Below are 26,780 nucleotides of genomic sequence, written 5' to 3'. Positions count from 1 at the left end.
GTTTTTTATTTTTTTTTTGATATTTTTTTATTTATTTATGTATTTTTTTTTTTTTTTTTTTTTATTTTTTTTTTGGTGGGATGTTGAAATACAGCTTCACCGGTGGCTCAAGGTCTTACTGTCTTTGTGGATGGTAAAACTGTTCCATTCGACAATGGTGTCATTCCAAAGACATCACTGGAGTGCACATTGAAGGTGCGGTGGTGGGACTTGAAGTCCCACACCACCCTCGGCCGGTAGCAGTTTAGCCAAGAGGTAACATAACTACTGACTACATTAGGTATCAACATTGTTGGTTTACGACCATCGAGTGGTCAAGTCAACACTAACGCTTCAAGAGTGGCCGTAAGAAGGCTATCGTTAGCCGTGGTTGGAATCTGACTCCTCCAGGATGATGAGAGGAACAGGGTGTTGGTGCCAGTACCAGGGAGTCGTGGTGCGAATGGTATGTAAGCCAGCGACCGTGTCGCGCAGGGCTTCCACTTTGGCATAGAGACACCTTGCCTTCTCTTGCATGGACGCCTTCAGAGTGGCCATGTCCATTTTCTCGTAGAGGGTAATTACCCTCGTGAGCGGAGGGGCATGCAGGCTCCACCGAAGCACCTTATTCTGCAGGCGCTGGAGGATTTGTGTGCGGGAGGCACTGACCTGTGCAGCTTTTTTTTCATATATGATGTTACGGTACAGCATCACCAGTAAATCGCGGTCTAACTGTGTTGGTGAGGCAGTAAATTCATTCACGGAGCTGTGACGCTGTGTCACTGCAATACACTTTGGAAGCGTGGCAGTAGGACTTGGAGTCCCGTTCACCCTCCAACGGTGACAGTACAACATCAGTCAGGCAGGAAAGCTTAGCCCGACTTGGGCAGGTAGGGTGGAAAGTAGTGGACATAGAATGGGGGGCTACTCCTGCCAAAGGATGAATCCGAGGTGGGCGTGCAAGGCCAATCGTTAGCCGTGGTCGGAATCTGATTCCTCTAGGATGGTTAGAGGAAGCAGATGTCGATGCCAGCAGCGTGGAAGTGTGGTCCCAACATTGCGTAACCCATGGACAGTGTCCCACAGGGCATCCACTTTCTCATAGAGAAGCCACGCATTGTTACATATGGTCGTCTTGTGGGGGACGATATCCGCTTCCTCTTGGAGAGTCACAATTCTCGTGAGTGTCGGGGCGTGCAGGCTCCACCTGAGAACCTTGTTCTGCAGGCGTTGCTACGTCCTCATCCTGGTGACACTAATCATGGCCCATGCAGCAGAGCCAGACGTGAGTGCACGCAGGAAAGTTGCTCGGTAGATGTGGAGCTTGGTATGCAGGGTAAGATCCCTACTGCAGAAGAGGGGATACACTCGGGGATGACGGCATATCATTCACATAGATATTAAAAAGTATGGGAGACAATACCAATCCTTGTGGAGTGCCCACCGACAATTGACGGCCACAACGCAAACCTCATTGAGCCACTAGGAAAGTCCTACTGTGGAGGAAGCCATCCACGATCTTGACATAAATATCCAGTATAGGGGTCCGTATCAGCATCTTGTGCACTAGGTTGCCTTGCCAGATCTTGTCATAGACGTTCTGCAAATCCAGAAAAACGGCAGCTGTCGACTTGATGGTGTTGAAGCCTTTGTTGATGTTTTCAGTGATCTGTAGGACCTGAAGTTCGGCAGAGAGGTGCGAAGTTAATCCAAACTGTTCAGGTCGGATCGTCCCAGCCGCCACCAGAGGTTGGGAAAGTCGGTGGAGGATCACAGATTCAAGGACCTTAGCCATAGTATTTAGGAGGCTGATGGGCCTGTTGTTGGTGGGGACCGTAGGGTCCTTGAACCGCTTGGGGATCGCAATCAGCATGGCTTGTTTCCACTGATGGGGTAAAGGCCAGACGTGAGACAACAGTTTAAAATCTTGGTGAACAAATTCCATCCAATCCAGGGGCCGACCGGCCACGTTTCCGTCGTAGGATATACTGAATTTCTGCCATGGACGTAAGGAGGGGGCAGACTGGGGTGGGCGGTAGTAGAAAGCGACAACAGCTGTCAGGACATTGTGTTCGTCCTGTAGTTCGTCTGGAGTAAGGTTCTGGACAAGGGGGCGGTTTTGGGCCTCGAACGAATCCGCCGGCGTTTCCACAATTTGGAGGATATCATAGAATAAGCCTCCTGCCGTGTGAATAAGATGGACAGTCGCCGGCATAGAACGCCACAGGGCGTGAATGACAGCCCAGTCAGACCTATGGTGGAGGAGGAAACCAGACATCCTGTCCTCCATTGTTTGGGCCTCCAATCGGCGAGCCAGTAGCAGAATTCGCGCTGGAGGCGTCTCATTTGGTGTTTGTCCCGAAGATCGCAAAACGGCTTCCACCGCCGGCAGTAGCAGTTCTTTTGCACCTTCATCTCCCATAAAAGGGGAGGCAAATCGTTCAAGGGGGTTAAAGCCCAAGATACAATGGAGGTGGAGAGTTTAACTGATTTCTGTATTTTCACAGTAAGATAATCCACAACATGTACTATATTGGCTGGTGTCAAGCTGAGGTCGTGTCGAGTGGTGTTATTAAGTACCCTGGAAAACGTGAACCAATCGTTGAGGATCGCAGTGGAATGAACATAAAATGCAAGGACAGCATCAGTGAGGTGCAGGAGGTCTGGGTCATGGTTGAAGGCCAGTTTGTGGAGAACTTTTAATGAAAACTGAGCAGCGATGTTTTTGAAGATGGTCACATCCAGAATATCTGGCTGGCAGTTAGAACGGACTGGGATATTGGTAGGTTCGTGGGGGCCATAGACTGATATTCTTAAAATACCTTCCAGGTCAAGGAGGAGTTCGCTTTTGGGGTTATAGGCCAAAGAATGCCAAGCTGGGTGCTTGGCATTGAGACCCGCCCCAATGATTAGCCTGTCAAAAGATGTCAATGTGCGGAGGTCTGCTTCCAACAGTGGCTTGTTTGGGCTCAAATACACTGTTTGCCCTAAAGGTAATGGCACCAAGGCGTGTGGTAACCACAGTGGCATCTGTGTGTTCCATTGGCTGGAGAGTCTCTTGAGTATGGACAAGTGCTTTGTTGAGGAACACTGCCATGCCTCCATCACAGCTGTCGAGGCGGTCAGAGTGGTAACACACCATGTTGTGAAGGTGGAAATCGTCCGCTGGTTTGAGGTGTGTTTCTGTGACCAGTAAAACATCCACACAATGGTCATGGAGGAAGGCATTCAACTCCATCTTCATCTGTTTTATGCCATTGGCATTAGAAATACAGGTGACAAGATCCCGAGGGGGGTGGTGGTGGTGTGGTGGTCGATTCGCCATTACAACAATATTTGATTAAGCCCGTCCTCCGACCGACGGATTTTGTGTGCAGTGTCACAAGTAACAGCCCAGATGTGGGGTGTCATGAAGGAGGAGATGACCTGGAAGATTTCAGGCATGTCCTCCCAAAAGGATGCATCACCCTGCTTTCCCCTGTGTCGGCAGGGGTGGGTGTAGTAGTATGCAGAGTGGAGGTAGGAGCAGAGGGCCAGGATCCAGCCACATTTGGACTGGAGAGGGCTGCTGCTGGCTCCTGTAGGTGGTGAGCAGTGGAAGCCATCATGAAAGATGGACAATGAGGAGGAGACTGGGCTGCAGCAGCAAAGGATGTCACAAGAGTCTGGACAGAAGGAGGCATAGGTGCCACAGAACAGTCCAGTGCCAGAGTGGCTGGTACCAGAGCAGCTGCTGAGGCTGACGCACCAGGCTGGCCCCACAAAACAGGAAAGTCGTTGGTGTCCCATTGTGGTTTCCTTTTGGGACAGAGTGAAGACTTCAGTGCCTGCTGGTAAACAGGGTACCTGCACCCCCTCCAGGATGCCATATGGTGGGGATCATGGGTTCTGCCCAAACACCTGGCTCAGGTAGGTTTGTCTGAGGCAGGGAGCATGCAGTTCTCCACGAAATGTGGTCCAGCACACTTAACACACTGCAACGGCAGTGAGCAGTAATTCCCAGTATTCAGAATGAGATTTTCACTCTGCAGCGGAGTGTGCGCTGATATGAAACTTCCTGGCAGATTAAAACTGTGTGCTGGACCGAGATTCGAACTCGGGACCTTTGTCTTTCGCGGGCAAGTGCTCTACCAACTGAGCTACCCAAGCACGACTCACAACCCGCCCTCACAGCTTCTGTTCTGCCAGTACCTCGTCTCCTACCTTCCAAACTTTACAGAAGCTCTCCTGCGAACCTTGCAGAACTAGCACTCCTGGAAGAAAGGATATTGCGGAGACATGGCTTAGCCACAGGCTGGGGGATATTTCCAGAATGAGATTTTCACTCCGAAGCGGAGTGTGCGCTGATATGAAACTTCCTGGCAGATTAAAATTGTGTGCCGGACCGAGACTCGAACTCGGGACCTTTGCCTTTCGCGGGCAAGTGCTCTACCAACTGAGCTACCCAAGCACGACTCACAACCCGCCCTCACAGCTTCTGTTCTGCCAGTACCTCGTCTCCTACCTTCCAAACTTTACAGAAGCTCTCCTGCGAACCTTGCAGAACTAGCACTCCTGGAAGAAAGGATATTGCGGAGACATGGCTTAGCCACAGGCTGGGGGATATTTCCAGAATGAGATTTTCACTCCGAAGCGGAGTGTGCGCTGATATGAAACTTCCTGGCAGATTAAAATTGTGTGCCGGACCGAGACTCGAACTCGGGACCTTTGCCTTTCGCGGGCAAGTGCTCTACCAACTGAGCTACCCAAGCACGACTCACGCCCCGTCCTCACAGCTTTACTTCTGCCAGTACCTCGTTTCCCACCTTCCAAACTTTACAGAAGCTGTCCTGCGCACCTTGCAGAACTAGCACTCCTGAAAGAAAGGATATTGCGGAGACATGGCTTAGTCACAGCCTGGAAGTTTCATATCAGCGCACACTCCACTGCAGTGTGAAAATCTCATTCTGGAAACATCCCCCAGGCTGTGGCTAAGCCATGTCTCCGCAATATCCTTCCTTTCAGGAGTGCTAGTTCTGCAAGGTTCGCAGGAGAGCTTCTGTAAAGTTTGGAAGGTGGGAGACGAGGTACTGGCAGAAGTAAAGCTGTGAGGACGGGGCGTGAGTCGTGCTTGGGTAGCTCAGTTGGTAGAGCACTTGCCCGCGAAAGGCAAAGGTCCCGAGTTCGAGTCTCGGTCCGGCACACAGTTTTAATCTGCCAGGAAGTTTCAATTCCCAGTATGTCGTAAACGTTGGTATTTGTGATAGATGACTGGCCCATTGCGGTCCTCATACGATTCAATCTAGACCTTCGTGTACAGAAGGTACCGACTTTGGTAAATTCACTCTATGTCCTCCCTCTGGGAAAGGGAGACGACGTGGGTAGGGCAGGGGATCAACGCCCATGTCTCGGGATCCCTCTTGCCATACTGGTGGACCGAAGGGTCTTCTAAATGGAGCTGAAGTAGTTTAGCCTGGACATCCTCTGCTGTAACTTCTTGTAGCAAGTCCTTGATGACGATTTTGATTTGGTGATTATCCGACGTCTGGTGAGTAATGTACGGCACCACCTTTGATTTTAAAAGGTCGGGAATGGTAAGATAGTTGAGCAGGTGTTTCACATGATCTTATGGGTAAACAGCTCGCAATTGGCCGAAAATGGGCCGTTGGAGCTCAATGTTCAGTTTTGCATAATTAGTGACATTATATACCATAATAGGGGGCATGTTCTCTTTCTTAAGAGGGATTCACAGAGGGTCTCTTGAGAAGGAGGGTTGGAGCATTAGCCATTTTCTCATTCACAGGACCATCTGGTGCAGTGTCCACTGGGAGGGAGGTATCAGAGCACAATCCACTGCCACCATGGCCCGCATGGGCGGAGGAACGTCTGGAGCGACGGCCAGAGGACTTTCCGACTGGGCCAGGGTGCCCAAAAGACTCGCCGCAGTGGCGGGACAACGTAGGAAGAGGTGCACTCATAGGTACAGCTGGGTGGTGGTCAGACACAGCCGTGGCGTTCACCGCCTCACTACGAGAAAGATCCCTAAGCGGTCAAGTGAGTCGTCGGACGACGACGACGACACCGAAGAACGGTCCCTGGCACGAGACGGTGGACAGTCGTCACGGTGATTACGTTGATCGGTTTCAGTGCCGGTGGTACCCACTGGTGATTTGCGGCGGTTGGTGCGATTCAAAAGATCCTTCGCCCGCTGCGAGGTGGGCGGAACATCAGGCGCGACCGGAAGCCGGGGTGAGCGGCGTTTCCGACGCGATTCACCCCGTGCGGCGGCGATGGAAGAGTCGGAGCCGCTAAGGTCGCTCCGCGTACTCCTCCATGGACATGAGTCTACCTGACGTAGCCAGGGGCCGAGCACGAGAGGACTACGCACACCAAAAACATCCCAGCTAATCTGGGGAAAAAACTACGACATACCAACGCCGAAAACTCAGGTAAACAACGCTGACATACGGTGAAAAGTAGAACGAAACGAAACCGAAACGCAGTCGTACAAGAAAACACTTTAAAGGATCCAACCTGTAGCACGCTGTGCAGCTCTGGCGCCGACCTTTATAGCGGCGGCTGCGAAATACTCTCGGCACTGTTTTCTAGTCAGGTGTGTGGCGGATGCAAATAGGTTCCTTGGAAGTGGCGGCCTCTGCTAGCGCTGGTACTGCCGCCTGGTGTCCGTCCGTTACTGCGACGGGGCGAGTTCGCGACACTGGAGCGTGCAGGGGCCATGTAGGCTGCACGCGTAGCCGGGGTGCCCGAAGAGTTGCCGATCGCTTTCGCGAAGATCTCCGGTACAGCAAGAAGGATGATAAGCCTCAATATCCATTATCGACGGGTACCGCAGATCTGCTGTGAAACAGCATTGCAACACTACGCAGTAAGAATTTAAAAATGTAGTTGACAAAGAAAGCTAAACATTACGAGCGACAGATGAATTGTCTGCATGGTTCTGCACATCGCGAAGCACTTTGTCTTAAAAATGAAGGCATGGAACACGTGATGGAATTGGCAGTGCAATAGTAAATCCTATAAAGTCTCACGCATTATTACGTCATCAATTGGAACAATTTTTGACTGAAACGAACGAGGAGAGGGGAAACGTTGAAAGTTTGCTGTCATACCTCCTAGTCGAGGGACGCCAGATGAAAGTTGATGTCGTCAAGCCCTGAATAAAAAATTGCGCAACGGATAACTGGGGAGGGGAGCTTGAGAGCGCTACCTAGAGAGCGTGCCCTTTCTGTACGATACTAGGCAAGGGGCTGGAGGGCTCACACGCTGATGTGTGGGTCCCTGCATTCTATATCTACTATTTTTAAATGAATTCCTTTAACTGGACTCCTATGTGATTTTTAAGGTATGTTAAAGATTGATGACAATTGATTACGTATTTAATTTAAATATTATCACTCGATTTTACAGCGATTGCAGCAATTGTTCCAGTTTACAGATATTACAATTTTACAACTTATAGTTCGGATATATTGTATACTATTCTGCACGCACATTTCTACGGGCAAGTCGGAATTGCGTTGGCCAAATGTATACCACCCAAGTCTCCCAATATTTTACATAGGACATCCACTATGTGAGGAGCATAACGGGCAAATTGGGGACAAGATACATTAACACGGGGGGTCAAATTTCCTAAATTAACGAGATCATTCATTTCCTCACACAATCCGAAGCTGTAAATAAAAGAATTAGTACAAATATTCAAATACCTCTCTTCCACGCGTGAACATCGAGACAGACGCACTGAGGGTATATCTGCTCACTTACCCATCTTCTGTAGCACCCCTGAATATGGCAGGCATCCCCGGAGGTCTTCCTGGGCCCCAGTGGAGGGGGTGGTCGAACCACTTGGCCGTGACCAACCTCTCCACCCCAAATCTTGTGACACTGGAAAGCCTTTGACTTTTACCTGCCTGTGCTGTCTCTCTGATCCCCTACCCAGGAGTAAAGTTGGCACTACTATACTACAGAACTACTTCCCAACACTCTTTACGGAAAGGTGTGAGGAGGATTAGGAAAGTTCATGTGCAGATTCACATCCACGTACAAGAAATGCATAATACACGACACATATAAATACGTATTATGAAGCCTGACACATTTCTTTCCACCCGTCCACATGGGTTCTGTTGCACCCGCGGCCGGCCGCGTCATGTAATAAAATTGGCTGCGGAGCCGCCTCTGTTTCTATTTCCCGGTGCGAGCGTTCTGCTTATAGAGCGGAAACTACTGTACCGTTTCAACGTTACATGACGCTGCGAGATACGTTCCTTAGGTCGAAGGACATTTCGATTTAAGCGCCCCTATTGTTGAATTTCTCAAGAAAAAAGGGAAGCAAGAATGATAATTAAAATATCCGAGGTTATTTCTGATCTTGAATTTTAAATATAGTTGACTGGAGACGATGAGAAGCACCTCATTTCTGATTTCATGCCGCAAGTGGACGCATTTAAAGAGAAAATCGTGCTGTGGAAGGGATAACTTCTGACAACGAAAACTACCCATTTTCCTAAGCTGATTGGCGTCAAAGAAAACGCGAAAACCCGAAAATTCTGCTTTGAAAATGATTTTGTTTGTAACGGGAAACAAACCGACGCTGTCCGTCGACGCTGTCGTTGCATGAGAACGTGATGGGCAGTATTTGTTTGGGCTGACTCCAGCAACTGATTGCAAAAACGAAATTGCAGATTTCAGCGGAAATACCAGATAAAACGCGCCCGACGACAGTAAAGCGACCATAAATCTAAAATTTAGTATAAAGAGCTCAAATTTCGTTCTAAACCCATTAATGTATAAATCAACGTAATCAGGACAAATTACATAATTTAATAAAGTTACAAAAATACGATTTTTTCATGATTAACAAATATAGTGCCATTAAGGGTGAGGTGCGAGATGCACTGCTGTAGCAAAAACGTACCGAACCACGCGACTGTATTTGACAGGACTCGGTTTATGCGAGATTCTAGTGACATACCGACAAACGCGGAGGAATGGGTACCCTAAAGTTTTACGACGAACAGAGAATAATGATAGTACCACTAGATGGCTCTACCCTAAATTGCCAGCTGAGGACTGTGTTTGTTTGATGAGACGTGTCTTTTAACCACGCCTCCTTGTACTGTGTTGTTCGCAGCTTGGAGATGCGCGAGCACAGCTGCGGTCGCGCGAGCAGCGGCTGTCGGAGCTGCAATCGGAGGCTGAGCAGCTGCGGGAGCAGAACGCCCGGCAGACATCCATCATCACGTCGCTGCGCAAGAGGGTTCAGGTATGCCTGCAGCTGCAGCTGCCGACACCAGAGCGCGGCGCATGCTACGTCACGCGCTGTCCGCGCGTACCTACTTGACACGTGTCGCAGTGGCTGATGGAAGCGACCGTAAGTGGGAAATACCCCCTCGACGGTCAATAATACTGTGCAATATTAACGACGTTTTCCATGGACTGCTCAGCTGTATTGCAGATAATATCTTGCACGAAATCAAATCAAATGGTTTGGAATGTTGGTTATAAATATGCTGCTGCAGTGATAATGGCTCTACTTCGTAGACGTGACTGGAAGCAGTTGTGGAACCATGCGACCACTATAATCATAAGAATAGAAATAGCCTTAAAATGGCTCACTGGTCGTAAAATAATAGTCACAGGATATTTCTGGACCCTTTTTTTTATTCATTAAGCGTTTCGCGGGCTCTCCCCATATTCAGATTTATATATATATATATATATATATATATATATATATATATATATATATATGAGGGTGAGTCAAATGAAAACCTTAAATTTGTAATAACAAATCGAAATTTTGCGCCGTTACCCTGTAAGTTGGTAAGCGTGCTACAAACAGCGTGCAGAATGGCCTGTAGGTGGCAGCATAGTGCAGATGCACTCATACCGTCGCAGTATCAGTATAAAGACGGCCGCCCCACTTGCGACTTGCACCAGGGAAGAACAGCGTTCTGTTGTTCGGTTTTTTCGTAGCGAAGGTGTGAAACCTATTGAAATTCATCGACGAATGAAGGTTCAGTACGATGATGCATGTCTATCAGAGCAGCAAGTCTACGAATGGTGTAGGAAGTTAGCAAATGGTGTGACTTCAGTGGAAGATGCTCCTCGTCCAGGTCGGAAACAATGAGTTGTGGCTCTACAGAACATTGCAGCAGTTGAAGCCATAGTGAAAGAAAACCGCCGAGTGACACTGAATGACATTGCAGCATGTTTACAGATTAGTCATGGGTTAGCACACCACATTGTGCATGATGTGCTCCAGTTTCACAAAGTGTCTGCAAGATGGGTGCCACTGCAGCTGATTCCTGAAATGAGAGAGCGACGTGTTGATGCTTGTGAAAAACTTCTTTGGCGCTTTGAACGAGAAGGTGATAACTTCCTTGTAAGAATCGTTACTGGGGACGAAACCTGGGTTCACTTCCACCAACCGGAAACGAAGAGAGCGAGCAAGATACGGCGCCATTCCTCATTACCAAAACCAAATAAGTTTCGGACAGAACCATCAGCAGGGAAGGTTATGCTGACTCTCTTTTGGGACGAAAAAGGGGTCATTTTGGAGCATTGCATGCCTGGAGAGACCATTGTCACCAATGCATCATACACAGATCTCCTAAAATAACATCTGCGTCCTGCAGTCAAATCAAAGCGACGTGGACTGCTGTCAGCAGGTGTCCTTTTGCAACAGGACAATGCAAGGCCCCACACTGCCCGTACAACAGTTGCAACAATCACAGACCTGCATTTTGAGTGTCTTCCTCACACACCATACTCACCAGACCTTGTCCCAAGTGATTTCCATCTGTTTGGACCACTCAAAGACGCAATGGGAGGAAAGAAGTTCCGTTCTGATGAAATGGTATGCCACGCGGTGCATGAGTGGTTGCGCTGACTACCAAAAGAATTTTTTTCTAAAGGAATTTATGCACTTTGTAACCGCTGGAGGACTTGCATTGAGCGTGGGGGAGATTATGTTGAAAAGTGATACAGCTTTGTACCACTTCTGCACAATAAATAATATTTTAAAAAATATTTGTTTTCATTTGACTCAGGGTGTTTGAAAAAGGACTCCCTAGTTTAAGTATAAATTTAATGGAGAAATTAATGAAAAATTATATCAATGAGTACATACCATGAAAGACAATTCATTCAAGTTTTGCTTAATGTTAACAGACTTCAACGTGGGATCAACTTGTTGCTCTGCACACGTCGAGACGATATTCCACTTCTCGCCACCTATTCACCAACATTTCCGTGTAACTGTCGCAACCGCCTCGACGATTCTTGCCCAAAAGTGATTGATGTCTCTGATCTTTTCACTGGACACGACATTTTTTAAGTATCCCCAAAAGAAAATGTCCAGTGGGGTTGAGTCTGGGCTTCGTGGTGGCCAAGGTATTGGGCCAGCGCTGCCTATCCACCTTCCTGGAAGCGTCAAGAGCCGCACTCACCTGGTTACTGTAATGAGGTGGGGCGCCATCTTGGTGGAAAAACACATGAAACACGGATCTGTTCAACAACATCTTCAGAAGTTCTCGGCCTACATCGTGATTTTGCTTTTAAAACACTACCGGTTTCCTTGAAAGACTTTAGCCAATGACGGATGGTTATTGCCATAGGTGGTTCACCACCATACTGACGTCTTAAATTACGTTGCGCTGTTATAACTGACTCAGTTTTCAGAAGCCAAACAACACAATGCGCTTTCTGTTGCGGAGTACACATTCTTGCAGAGTTGCCCAGCACTGCACTGCACGCACGCCTGGAAAGATAATACTGGTGCCGCCTCGAGGTCAAGCAGACCTGCCAACTACAGGGGAGCCAAACTTGGAGAGTTGATGAATCAAACACCACGAACTAGAATACTGTATGTCACTTTGTACAGATTCTACGACACATTAAAACTAGGGAGTTCTTTTTCAAACACACTATGTATCTTTGACAAAGTTGTCAAATGACGTCAGAAGCAACATAGATCTTATAACTAAAAAAATAAGAACACTTAAACGTGTGTGAAATCTTATTTTGCTGTGTGGAATTGTAAAACCTTTGTTGCTTTTGACCTTACTTGACAATTTTGTTAAAGTTGTATGTTCACTTTGTATCAAAGGGTATGTATTACGTTTTAAATGTCTTGTTACCATATGGTGGTTTAATACATGTGCTCCATTTACACACATGTGTAATTTTGCAAGAGTGTAAAAAATATATTTGTTATCAGGTCATATGAAGATTGGCGAGCCCGAAACGCGTAATGAATTAAAAAACGGGTCCAGAAATATTCTGAGACTATTATTTCGTGACCAACGAGCCAATTAAAGCTATTTCCATTCTTTCTCTACTTCGATGAAAGCAGAAAACAAGATGGATGAAAAACTGATTGAATGAGCGTCATAGATCGCTCACGAAAACATATTGAGAGAATTGAGTTTCAACAAAAAAAAAAGAAACAAAGATTATCATAAAGTTTGGTGTGTTGTGGTCCGATATTTGAGACATTACTGGAAATGACTCTCCCTGTACACTGGCGTTCCCGAACATGGGTACTTACCCGCCCTCGCCTCTTCCCCTCACCTTCCGATAAATTTCTGCGGACGTCCGTACCCCATCAGCAAAAACAGAAAGTAATGCAATGAGAGGCGCAGCTCCATCAAGTCGTCGCTTATCTATTACACTAAGAAACCTGCTACCGGCAATTCTTTCGAATGCTTGAAATTTACAAGTGCTGTTTCACCTCACACTATTTTACATGTAGTCACGGAAATGTGTCGTGCAATAATGCGAGCAGTAAAGGGTTACGTATGGGTAAGTCATATTTATATTATCGGCGTTGTGTGAAATCGTGGTATTCTATAGAACTCATAGGTAATATGTAGAATGGCGTATGATTTTAGGCAAAGAATGAAACACAGGTTTTTTGTAAAATTGTTGTATACTTTTCCCGGGCTTTCTATGTAATTCCTAGGCATTATACAGAATGATCAGTACCATTTATGCAAAATATTAAAAGGGCGCAATGTGAGAAGCCTTTATTAACCAATAAGCATTTTAAACTGAAAGAACAAAACTACGAAATAAAACACAGGATATTCTTACCGGAAAACTATGAAAGCAGAACTGCAGTTGAAGTATTTGTTACAGTAAGTACTTGCTTCTCTTCTTCACAAAAAAACACTTTACATTTTGCCAATTTGATCTTATACATATATTATACAACTTAAAGAAGAATAGGGTCAGAATGTTGTTACCTGTAAAACACAAAGCAGGACTGGCATGATCTACTTGTTGCAGCAATTGAACTTAATTTCTTTTTCACAACAAAGCCACCTCATATTTCGGCATTATGTGTTGCACATACACCTGACGAATCCTTGGCCGCTTCCGGTGGACTGAGAATTAGCTGCAAATCGGAGACGTATCTCGTGGTCAGGAACATCTTCAATTCTCATTGAGTTCTTTGGGCATACGGTAAATTCCGATCTTGCGTAGAGCTGCTTCAAGAGTCCTTCTCCAGTTCTAATTCGGTAAAAGCCGTGTTCCGTCACGTTCATAACAACAGCCAAAAGATTCCATGAGTCACCCCACCCTTTGTGGGCGTCGGGCAAAGGCACAGGAGCATTTCTTTTTTGTCAGAGTGTCTTTTCACTGCTTTGGCCTGAATCTCAAGGTTCAGTTTCGATTTCGTTTCACTTTGGATAGCTTTCCCAATGTTGAAACAAACACTGCACGTAATGTTAATCCCATAACCCTCCACTTCCTCGTCGTCTTCGTCTATAGGAGATTGACCACAGATGGCATGAGCGTTTCGGCCACAGTTTTGGCATGTAAGAGCACAGCTGGTTTCTTTTAAAAATACGCAACAGATATAAGAAAAGAAGGATTTTCGGTAACCACAGGAATGGAAGGCTCTTCGTTAACCATGACTTCCTCACTGTTTTGGTTTCCCCATCATGGATTGCATTCTCATCTATGTCTTCTGCAGGGAGCTGTGCCTCTTGCATTGATTCATGTCGTCTTTCTTTCTACTGTTATTTGTGCGCTCTTTGTTATTTTTCCCATCTCTTCAACAGTCTCTACGTCTTGCAAACCGTCGTCAGGCAGGGACGCTGTCGAGAGACCTACTCTAGCTTTGCAGCCCAACAGAGCTTCGTATAGCGACATGTTAATCTCAGAATGAAAAGCTCTGTTTTTCATAAGTTGCACGAACCGCAGTCCATCACTCCAGCAGCTACTTTCTTTCATCTTACATCCAAGCCCATCGCATATTTCCCATGTCCTGATTTCCTCTTTCGACGCTGCCCTGACTCTGTGAGTGGCGAGGCTTACCATGGATGATCTTCACGGTGGGCCAGTACCGTTTTAGTCTGCTTACCACATTGCAAATTCCCTGCCCTTGTCGGACTGTAGAATCGTTGGAACTTCAAGCAACGTAACTACGAGGGTGACTCAAATGAAAACTTCAAATTTGTAATAACAAATCGAAATTTCGCGCCGTTTTCCTGTAAGTTGGTAAGCGTGCTACAAACAGCGTGCAGAATGGCCTGTAGGTGGCAGCATAGTGCAGATGCACACATACCGTCGCAGTATCAGTATAAAGATGGCCGCCCCACTTGCGACTTGCACCAGGGAAGAACAGCGTTCTGTTATTCGGTTTTTGCATAGTGAATGTGTGAAAACTATTGAAATTCACCGACGAATTAAGGTTCAGTGCGGTGGTGCATGTTTGTCACAGCAGCAAGTTTACGAATGGACTAGGAAGTTCGCAAATGGTGTGACTTCAGTGGAAGATGCTCCTCGTCCAGGTCAGGCACAACGAGTTGTGACTCCACAGAACATTGCAGCGTTTGAAGCCATAGTGAAGGAAAACCGCCGAGTGACACTGAATGACATTTCAGCATGTTTACAGATTAGTCATGGGTTAGCACACCACATTGTGCATGATGTGCTCCAGTTTCACAAAGTGTCTGCAAGATGGGTGCCACTGCAGCTGACTCCTGAAATGAGAGAACGACGTGTTGATGCTTGTGAAGAACTTCTTCGGCGGTTTGAACGAGAAGGTGAGGCTTCCTTGCAAGAATCGTTACTGGGGACGAAACCTGGGTTCACTTCCACCAACCGGAAACGAAGAGAGAGAGCAAGAAATGAAGCCATTCCTCATCACCAAAGTGATTTCCATATGTTTGGACCACTCAAAGACGCAATGACAGGAAAGAAGTGCCGTTCTGATGAAGAGGTACGCCACGCGCTGCATGAATGGATGCGCGGACTACCAAAAGCATTTTTTTATAAAGGAATTTATGCACTCTGTAAGCGCTGGAGGACTTGAATTGAGGATGGGGGAGATTATGTTGAAAAGTGATACAGCTTTGTACGACTTCTGCCCAATAAATAATATTTAAGGTTTTCATTTGACTCATCCTCGTATGTCGATAAGGTTGTAGGCTAATTCTTCCGCTATCTTTGATTTCAGAACCCTGAGAACAACAAACTTAGTAAGATGAATATGCTAGACCATTATAAACTTGTACTCCCTATTAGGATGGGACTGAAAATCGATGAGATTGACCTCACAACGGGAAATGAATTCCGAAAAAACCGTTGGCTTGGCCACAACACCTTTCTTATCACCTTTTTGCTTTTTCTGGCAAGTCTCACAAAACTGAATGACAACCCAATATCATGTTCTTGTACTTGGGTGAAAGTTCTTTCAACGTCCCGTCCGGCCCTCCATGACCAATAGCCAAATGTGCCTTATAGAATACGTCAAATATCTTGGAGTGCGGTTCTGGGCGCTACAGTCTGGAACCGCGAGACCGCTACGGTCGCAGGTTCGAATCCTGCCTCGGGCGTGGATGTGTGTGATGTCCTTAGGTTAGTTAGATTTAAGTAGTTCTATGTTCTAGGGGACTGATGACCTCGGATGTTAAGTCCCATAGTGTTCAGAGCCATTTTGAGCCAACTTGGAGTGCGCGAAGTAAAACTGAATAGCACTCGTACCTTCTTTAACAGGATAGACCGACTTACTCTTATTCTCGACCATCATTACGTCATAGTGTTTCTGCAGCTAATAGCACCGTGGTTCTTTCTTCAGGGTCGTCTTATCCTTTTTCACGTAGTTGACTAGCTTTTGGTCACTGGTTTCGGTTAGCAAAACTTGTGATAATTCATCGTAGAACCGTCGTTCCATGTCAGCATGGCGTGATTCCCTTCGTGCCACAACAATCCCTTCCGACATAGCGATACAAGAACAACGGGAAAGAATGACGAGAGATCGTCTGTGGAACCTCAGCCGGATGGGCGGTATCCGTGGCCTGTTAGTTGAACGTCGTACAACAATACGCGGTCTTTGCAACCATTAAACAAAGACACGAACGCCACCGCAAACAGTGGTAGCGGAAAAAATCGTGGGATTAGGCGTATTATATGCTTTGCTAGCAGGCAATCTGTCAAAGTATACAATGCCTAGGCAATGTACACTGAAGCTCCAAAGAAAGTGGTATAGGCATGCGTATTCAAATACAGAGATATGCAAAAAGGCTGAATACGGCGCTGTGGTCGGCAACGCCTATGTAGGACAAGTGCCTGGCTCAGTTGTTAGATAGGTTACGGCTGCTACGATGGCATGGTATCAAGATTTAAATGAGTTTGAAAGTTGTGTTATAGTAGACGCAAGAGCGATGAAGTTGGGCATTTCCAGTACGACCATTTACGAGTGTACTGTGAATGTCAGGAATCCGGTAAAACATCAAATCTCCGACATCGCTGCGACCAGAAGAAGATTCTGCAAGAATGGGACCAACGACGACTGAAGAGAATCGTTCAACGTGACGGAAGTGCCACCCTACCGCAAACTGCTGCAGATATCAATGCTGGGCCCTCAACAAGTGTCAGCGTGCGAACCATTCGACGAAACTTCATCGATATGGGCTTTCGGAACCGAAGGCCCACTCGTGTATGCTTGATGACTGCACGGCACAAATCTTTGCGCCTGGTCTGGATCCGTCGACACCGGCATTCGACTGTTGATGACTCGAAACATGTTGCCAGATCGGACGAGTCTCGTTTCGAATTGTATCGAGCGAAAGGTCGTGTACGGATATGGAGACAGCTCCAAGGATCCATGGACCTTGCATGTCAGCAGGGGACTGCTCAAGTTGGAGAAGGCTCTGTAATAGTGTGGGGCGTGTGCAGTTAGAGTGATATGGGAACCCTTATACGACTCTGACAGGTGTCACGTACGTAAACGTCCTGTCCCACCACCTGCTTCTATTCATATCCATTGTGTATTCCGACGGACTTGGGCCACTCCACCAGGACAATGAGACACCCCACGCGTCCAGAATTCCTACAGAGTGGCTCTAGGAACACTCTTCTGAGTTTAAACACTTCCACTGGCCACCAAACTCCCCAGACATTCAGCATATCTGGGACGTCTTGCAACATGCTGTTCAGAAGAGATCTCCACCCTCTCGTACTCTGATGGACTTATGGACAGTCTTGCAGAATTCATGATGTCAGTTCCCTCCAGCACTACGTCAGACATTAGTCGAGTGCATGCCACGTCGTGGTGCGTAACTTCTGCGTGCACTGCGGGGGCCCTACACGATATTAGGCAGGTGTACCAGTTTCTTTGGCTCTTCAGTGTATATAATATCGATTTTTCCAAACTGTGACGTTCGGGTTTAGGTATTCTATACTTAACCAAGGCATCCAATAGAATACTGGATTTCACACAATGCCGGAAACATATACACAGAGATAAATAATATTATATACTTTTATTCATAAGTAGCTGACAAACCTGATACTGCTCGGGCATTCATTTTGTCAGTTTCGCATTAGAAATGAAAACAAAAAATGAGCTTTGCTTTTAGAGAAGAATCCAAAAAATTCCATTCCTATGCATTCATGAAAATACCTTTGTAATTATGAAACTGCCGTAAAGAGAAATATCCATAATGTACAAACTTGTAAGTACAGTATCCAAATTAAAAAAAAAAAAAAAGTGATAGCGGGCAGTTTCCGTTCGGTGGGCGCACCTGCTTCGGAGTGTCTACAACGCGATTTTGTGACAGTTTTTATGGCAACGCCTCTTCATAACTCCATAGACGGCTGCTGTTTTTGCCTACAGCCGTTTGCGAATCGCAACTGAAAGTTGTCAAAAGCACTGCCATGTCTCACGAATTTTCCAATTTGACTCGAGCGCATGAGTCTCTTAGCAGTAAAGAATAAATGTGTTAAAATTCATGCATGATATGGCAATTTTTCGCGGATCTCGGTGTTATCACGTCCTATCTCTTGAATAGTGGTGTTGTACAATGATGTATTTGTGTAAGTACAATCAGCGGCATGTGCGGGTACTGTCTGCAAAATATGTTGCGAACAGGATTAACAGCAAAGAAGTAATAAATTTAAGCGTCAAGCACAATGCGCAAGTTTTTCCCGCATCTCAGTTTAATGACGTCATATCTCCTATTCTGTTTCATATAATGATATAATTTTATAGGTACATACAGCGGCGTATTTGGATGCTCTCTGGAAAATGTGTTCAGAATAGAGTTAGTAGCACAGAATCAATACATTTAAACGTTATCCATGACGCGGCAGCTTTTCGTGAATCTCAGTATTTATGACGTCATACCTCCTGAACTAAATGTTGTACCATGATATACTTTTCTCGGTGTATTTAACGGCATAAGTGAATATAGTATGCGAAATTTATTGCGAACAGAGTTAGTAGCTCAGAATTAATACATTTAAACATCATGCATGATGCGGCAGTTTTTCACACATCTTATTGTTTATGACGTCATATCTCTTGGACTACGATAGTTACGCGACTCTTACCCCTACAGCGATTGTTGGCTGATTACCAAGTTTGGTTGAAATCACTCTAGTGGTTTAGGAGGAGATGTGGAACTAACACATACACACTCATACATACATGCATACATACATTTTTATAATATGTATGAACTTTGCATTAATTAAACTTTTTAGAAACCTCTACCTTCGTGTCCGTTTCTTACATATTAAGCAACAAATTATACGAGTCATCAATCTTAAAAAATCCTGCTTCTATCCTCATCTGCCCTAAAATCTCACAATGCCAGCAATGATTTATACATTTCGATGTGCTTCAAGATCAATGGTCTTTCGTCTTGTTTTGAGCTCGTTTTCCGCACAACAGCAACAAAAGTAACCTAATCTAACCATCTTGAGCCGTGCAGCACGCGAGAGACTGTCAAGTATACTCTCTCAGATTACAGAATATTACCAGGCAGTGCAACACATTTCCAAAGTTTTTGATGTTCTCAATATTATTGCGCAACCCCTCAATCGCACTCCTAGACTGTCAATGTTACTACACGTCCGGGAACCGTCTACGGCCGCCTTAAAGGTCGCTCCCATCAGCCACCGCGCCGAGTGTGAACTTCGTTTGCGCGGATGTTAGAGTCATTAGCACGGTGCTGCTTTCAGGCCGCCCAGGTCGCGTCTCACGGCCTGTCCCATCGACCACACCAATGATAGCCAATCCGAGATCCGAGAACAGCCAAGTTGTCGATTTCAGCAAGTTATCGTTGTTCTCGACTACCGAACTCAGTTCACAATTGTCGGTTCTCACTTTTCCGTTATCGCTTCCAAGTTCTTGGTTTTCGGTAGTCGCTTTTCAGTTCTTGGTTTTGCGTTCTCGTTTCTTAGTTCGTCTTTCTTAGTTATTGTTTTGCAGTTGTCTAGCGTGTTCCCATTGACCAAAACGAGGCCAGAGTTCTCGGATTTGCATTTGTTCCCATTTTGTGCCTGCTGCTTCTTACTACAGGATTTCTGACGTCATTGATTTGTTCATTAGAATGTTGCATTTGAAAGATGTAATAAAATTATATTATAGTTATCATACACAGAGGTGACAGCAGTCTTGCGATACCTCCTAATATCGTGTCGGACGTCCTTTTCGCGGTAGCGTTCTCGCTTCCCGCGCCCTGGTTCCCGGGTTCGATTCCCGGCGGGGTCAGGGATTTTCTCTGCCTCGTGATGACTGGGTGTTGTGTGATGTCCTTAGGTTAGTTAGGTTTAAGTAGTTCTAAGTTCTAGGGGACTGATGACCATAGATGTTAAGTCCCATAGTGCTCAGAGCCATTGGAACCATTTGAACCTCCTTTTCTCCGACGTAGTGCGGCATCTCGACGTGGCACGGACTCAAAAATATTGAGCCACTCTACCTCTACAGCCGTCCATAATTCAAAAGTCTTGACAGTGCAACATTTTATGCATGAGCTGACCACTCGATAATGTCTCATAAATGGTCGATGAGACGCAAGTCGTGAGATCTGGGTGGCCAAACATTTGGTGCCCAGTGACATAGCGTATTGTCAACTGTAAAAATTCAGTCGTTATTTGGGAGCATGAAGTCCATGAATGAATGGCTGAAGATCGTCGCCAGGTAGTTGAACATAAGTATTTCTTGTCAATGATCGGTTCAGCTGCTTCTGAGGACCTAGCGCATTCCATGTAGACACAGCCCATACCATAATAGATCCCCACCAACTTAAAAAGTGCCTGTTGACGACTTGGGTCCATGGCTTCGTGGGGTCTGTCACACACTCGAACCCTACAATCAACTCCTACCAACTGAAATCGGGACTCCTCTGATCAGACCACGGTTTTCCAGTCGCCTAGGATCCAACCGACATGGGCACGAGCCGAGAGAGGCGCTGCAGGCGCTGTCGTGCTGTTAGCAAAAGCACCCCCGTCGCTCGTCTTCTGCCAGTGAGCAATGCCTACAGTAGAGGAACAATTCGGAGACAATGATTGTATCAGCATGACAATGCACCCTGTCGACGATTTGTGAACAGTAACATTCCTTAAATGGATTGGATTGCAGAGAGTGCCGACCTAAGCCCAATGGAACACATCTGGGATGAGCCAGAACGTCGACTTCGCTCCACACCCACTACCTTCCCTGGTTGACGAAGAATGGGCTCCCATTCCTCCACAGACTTTCAGACACCTCACTGAAAGTGTCCCCAGCAGAGTTCAAGCTGTCATAAAGGCGAAGGGTAGCCACACACCATATTAATGTCCACTAACAGGTGATCGCGTAGTGTGTAACGTTCCTTAAAGATTTCTTTGGAATACATTTGATGATTGCCTGAATTGGAAATGCATACAAAACTGGAGTTATTGTGTAGCGTGTTATAACTGCAGGTGGTGTGCTTACTCTGTGTTATTGTTAGCAAAAACTTTACATGAACTGATTCGGCAATGGAACTCCCAATACCAATAAAGGAATACAGTCACTGCAAAATACTTTCAGCCCCGGTCCTCTTCAAAATTGAGAACTTTGGTCCCTGTGCACATAACAGATAAATACTTACCTCTAAAGTACGAATGGTGGATCACGATATATTCTGGTCCCTCATGAAGAAGAATAAAATATACTAGCTACAGGCTCAGCGGTGTGCAATACTGGCTGTAATACTCTGAAATGTACATGAAAATCTTTTGGCTGATAAATGAAAACATCTAAGAAAAATTCATTTATCAGCCAAAAGAATAAATGAAAACATCGAAGAAAAATTCCCTACCCCCATGAACCATGGACCTTGCGATTGGTGGGGAGGCTTGCGTGCCTCAGCGATACAGATGGCCGTACCGTAGGTACAACCACAACGGAGGGGTATCTGTTGAGAGGCCAGACAAACGTGTGGTTCCTGAAGAGGGGCAGCAGCCTTTTCAGTAGTTGCAGGGCAACAATCTGGATGATTGACTGATCAGGCCTTGTAACACTAACCAAAACGGCCTTGCGGTGCTGGTACTGCGAACGGTTGAAAGCAAGGGGAAACTACAGCCGTAATTTTTCCCGAGGGTATGCAGCTTTACAGTATGGTTAAATGATGATGGCGTCCTCTTGGATAAAATATTCCGGAGGTAAAATAGTCCCCCATTCAGAACTCCGCGCGGGGACTACTCAGGAGGACGTCGTTATCAGGAGAAAGAAAACTGGCGTTCTACGGATCGGAACCTGGAATGTCAGATCCCTTAATCGGGCAGGTAGGTTAGAAAATTTAAAAAGGGAAATGGATAGGTTAACGTTAGATATAGTGGGAATTAGTGAAGTTCGGTGGCAGGAGGAACAATACTTTTGGTCAGGTGAATACAGGGTTATAAATACAAAATCAAATAGGGGTAATGCAGGAGTAGGTTTAATAATGAATAAAAAAATAGGAGTGCGGGAAGCTACTACAAACAGCATAGTGAACGCATTATTGTGGCCGAGATAGACACGAAGCCCATGCCTACTACAGTAATACAAGTTTACATGCCAACTGGCTCTGCAAATGATGAAGAAATTGAAGAAATGTATGAAGAGATAATAGAAATTATTCAGGTAGTGAAGGGAGACGAAAATTTAATAGTCATGGGGGACTGGAATTCGAGAGTAGGAAAAGGGAGAGAAGGAAACATAGTGGGTGAATATGGATTGGGGGAGAGAAATGAAAGAGGAAGCCGTCTGGTAGAATTTTGCACAGAGCATAACTTAATCATAGCTAACACTTGGTTCAAGAATCATAAAAGTAGGTTGTATACATGGAAGAATCCTGGAGATACTAGAAGGTATCAGATAGATTATATAATGGTAAGACAGAGATTTAGGAACCAGGTTTTAAATTTTAAGACATTTCCAGGGGCAGATGTGGACTCTGACCACAATCTATTGGTAATGAAATGTAGATTAAAACTGAAGAAACTGCAAAAAGGTGGGAATTTAAGGAGATAGGACCTGGATAAACTGACTAAACCAGAGGCTGTACAGAGTTTCAGGGAGAGCATAAGGGAACAATTGACAGGAATGGGGGAAAGAAATACAGTAGAAGAAGAATGGGTAGCTTTGAGGGATGAAGTAGCGAAGGCAGCAGAGGATCAAGTAGGTAAAAAGACAAGGGCTAGTAGAAATCCTTGGGTAACAGAAGAAATATCGAATTTAATTGATGAAAGGAGAAAATATAAAAACGCAGTAAATGAACCAGGCAAAAAGTAATACAAACGTCTCAAAAATGATATTGACAGGAAGTGCAAAATGGCTAAGCAGGGATGGCTAGAGGACAAATGTAAGGATGTAGAGGCTTATCTCACTAGGGGTAAGATAGATACTGCCAACAGGAAAATTAAAGAGACCTGTGGAGATAAGAGAACGATTTGTATGAATATCAAGAGCTCAGACGAAAACCCAGTTCTAAGCAATGAAGGGAAAGCAGAAAGGTGGAAGGAGTATATAGAGGGTCTATACAAGGGCGATGTACTTGAGGACAATATTATGGAAATTGAAGAGGATGTAGATGAAGATGAAATGGGATATAAGATACTGCGTGAAGAGTTTGACAGAGCACTGAAAGACCTGAGTCGAAACAAGGCCCCGGGAGTAGACAACATTCCATTGGAACTATTGACGGCCTTGGGAGAGCCAGTCCTGACAAAACTCTACCATCTGGTGAGCAAGATGTATGAGACAGGTGAAACACCCTCAGACTTCAAGAAGCATATAATAATTCCAATTCCAAAGAAAACAGGTGTTGACAGATGTGAAAATTACCGAACTATCAGTTTAATAAGTCACTGCTGCAAAATACTAACGCGAATTCTTTACAGACGAATGGAAAAACTGGTAGAAGCCGACCTCAGGGAAGATCAGTTTGGATTCCGTAGAAATGTTGGAACACGTGAGGCAATACTGACCCTACGACTTATCTTAGAAAATAGATTAAGGAAAGGCAAACCTACGTTTCTATCATTTGTAGACTTAGAGAAAGCTTTCGACAATGTTGACTGGAAAACTCTCTTTCAAATTCTAAAGATGGCAGGGGTAAAATACAGGGAGCGAAAGGCTATTTACAATTTGTACAGAAACCAGATGGCAGTTATAAGAGTCGAGGGGCATGAAAGGGAAGCAGCGGTTGGGAAGGGAGTGAGACAGGGTTGTAGCCTGTCCCCGATGTTATTCAATCTGTATATTGAGCAAGCACTAAAGGAAACAAAAGAAAAATTCGGAGTAGGTATTAAAATCCATGGAGAAGAAATTAAAACTTTAAGGTTCGCCGATGACATTGTAATTCTGTCAGGGACAGCAAAGGACTTGGAAGAGCAGTTGAACGGAATGGACAGTGTCTTGAAAGGAGGATATAAGATGAACATCAACAAAAGCAAAACGAGGATAATGGAATGTAGTCGAATTAAGTCGGGTGATGCTGAGGGAATTAGATTAGGAAATGAGACACTAACAGTAGTAAAGGAGTTATGCTATTTGGGAAGCAAAATAACTGATGATGGTCGAAGTAGAGAGGATATAAAATGTAGACTGGCAATGGAAAGGAAAACGTTTCTGAAGAAGAGAAATTTGTTAACATCGAGTATAGATTTAAGTGTCAGGAAGTCGTTCCTGAAATTATTTGTATGGAGTGTAGCCATGTATGGAAGTGAAACATGGACGATAAATAGTTTGGACAAGAAGAGAATAGAAGCTTTCGAAATGTGGTGCTACAGAAGAATGCTGAAGATTAGATGGGTAGATCACGTAACTAATGAGGAAGTATTGAATAGGATTGGGGAGACGAGAAGTTTGTGGCACAACATGACAAGAAGTAGGGACCGGTTGGCAGTGCATGTTCTGAGGCATCAAGGGATCACAAATTTAGCATTGGAGGGCAGTGTGGAGGGTAAAAATCGTAGAGGGAGACCAAGAGATGAATACACTAAGCAGATTCAGAAGGATGTAGGTTGCAGTAAGTACTGGGAGATGAAGAAGCTTACACAGGATAGAGTAGCATGGAGAGCCGCATCAAACCAGTCTCAGGACTGAAGACAACAACAACAAGAAAAATTCAATGTCTTTGAAAACATATGACCTGGGCAGGGAGGCGGTAGTGATTATGGTGAATTACTAACACTGAACTTTTCAATAGTGAAGTTAAGTTTGGCTTCACAAAACATCTGACAACAAAAATTAAGTTACTCATAAAAATTACATCATTTTCACTAATTGAGTCACAAACAATGAGATTTATTCAGCAAGTATTATCTAACCTCACTAAAAAAAGCATGAAGACAAAATATCAAAATACGTACACCTAGTCTTACAAACATTTCAAAGGGGAAATATCTAACTAGCCTATACATCAAATCTGTTTAAGCATCCTGGGGTTACTCAACATAGAACTCACTGTTACCAATTATCAGTCAACTCATTTACACTAACGCGCTGGCAAAACGAAAGTCATAAAAATTTAATTTCTTTACCTTACCTGCGAGGAGACTTCTGCTTCCACATTTATATTTCCAGTAATACATGTACTCGTGATTCAAAAATGGTTCAAATGGCTCTGAGCACTATGGGACTTAACTTCTGAGGTCACCAGTCCTCTAGAATTGAGAACTACTTAAACCTAACTAACTTAAGGACATCACACTCATCCATGCCCGAGGCAGGATTGGAACCTGCGACCGTAGCGGTCTCGCGGTTCCAGACTGTAGCGCCTATAACCGCTCGGCCACTCCGGCCGGCGTACTCGTGATTCCTACGTTGTAATCTAACACTTGGTGGCTTTACAGAGCACACCACTGACACTGCCTACTGCATCCTCTTTCGCTCACAGATAGATACCCACTGCGTGAGCCAAGCGTTCTCTTACTCCAGCACTAAGATCTAAGACCAAAAGCAATATCTTTGGTTCTGCGGTCGTGCACAGTCAGCGATCCGCTTTATAGAGTCCATCAGAGATATACATCATTTATAATATAATAGTTTCATTTTAGTTTACATTAGTCTCATTACAAATACTCGGGTGCCACATAAAAGTGTACTCCAGTAGACTCCTTTCAAGTGCACGTTTGTTCTTAGGACGTACAAACCAGAGATATGTTGTATACATTTCTATAGTATCAGTAATGTTGTAAGCTGGTCTCTGTTTTTGTTTCTGTCTGAAATGTAGCCCAACTTTACAGAATCTAATACGAACTGAACTTTAGCTGATCTGAGTCCAGCTTCACTTCGTCTTAAATGCGAAACGGAAGTAAAACAGTTATCTGGCCCTAATCGAAATTACCACTTACCTCGTGTCTTGACAACACTGTTGCAGATTTCTCGAAAGCAAACAAGCAAACAGCAAGCGGACAGCGGCGAAGCTAGATTTTTGTTTCTAAATACGTATTCAAACTGCTGCATATGGAAATGCCTAATGACAAACAGTGGGATGGGGAGAGTAACTATTCCTATGAAATGATATTCCAAGACAACGATTTTAGAATTAAATATATATTCAAAAAGACTGAGTAAAACTTCGCGTGATCTTCACATATAACATTGGTCTGAACTATACTATGCTGATCAGCGTGAACCACAATTTAAGAAAGGGTACAAAGTTGACAGAGAATTTCTATAAAAATCAAACAGCTTAATCAATTCATGTGCAAATCCATGATTCTAGGAAATGGGGTGGTCTTTTTCTCAGCTCTGAGCAATTTAACCAGCTGACAATCATTCCTAGGTGCGCAATGCAGCAATCTTACCTCAAACTTCTCCTCTTCGGAAAAAAAGTTACTCATAATGTATATTCCTTTCACTTTTCAATGTGTACATCATATTCATCCTTGCTGTCCTTTCTTAATCTAACAGACACAATCATAAATCCACACAGCACTACTAAATACATCAATCATCCACCACACTTCAACTAAGAATGTACCAGACTGTGCCGGTCGGAGTGGCCGTGCGGTTCTAGGCACTTCGGTCCGGAACCGTGCTG

At 45.0% G+C, this 26,780-nt stretch overlaps 1 protein-coding gene across 1 annotated transcript in view; it reads left to right on the top strand.

Annotated features, from left to right (window-relative positions):
* LOC126416583 (coiled-coil domain-containing protein 170) overlaps positions 1-26,780 on the top strand; it is a 320,658-nt gene that overhangs the window by 4,454 nt on the left and 289,424 nt on the right. Inside the window, exon 2 of the mRNA XM_050084335.1 lies at positions 9,116-9,247. Coding sequence (XP_049940292.1) covers positions 9,116-9,247 — 132 coding nt within the window. The remainder of the gene's footprint in view (positions 1-9,115; positions 9,248-26,780) is intronic.

Source organism: Schistocerca serialis, chromosome 8, assembly GCF_023864345.2.
Source record: "Schistocerca serialis cubense isolate TAMUIC-IGC-003099 chromosome 8, iqSchSeri2.2, whole genome shotgun sequence".
NCBI lineage: Eukaryota > Metazoa > Arthropoda > Insecta > Orthoptera > Acrididae > Schistocerca > Schistocerca serialis.
Note: the sequence above shows the minus strand (reverse complement) of the source record. Positions and strands in the feature narration are given on the sequence as shown.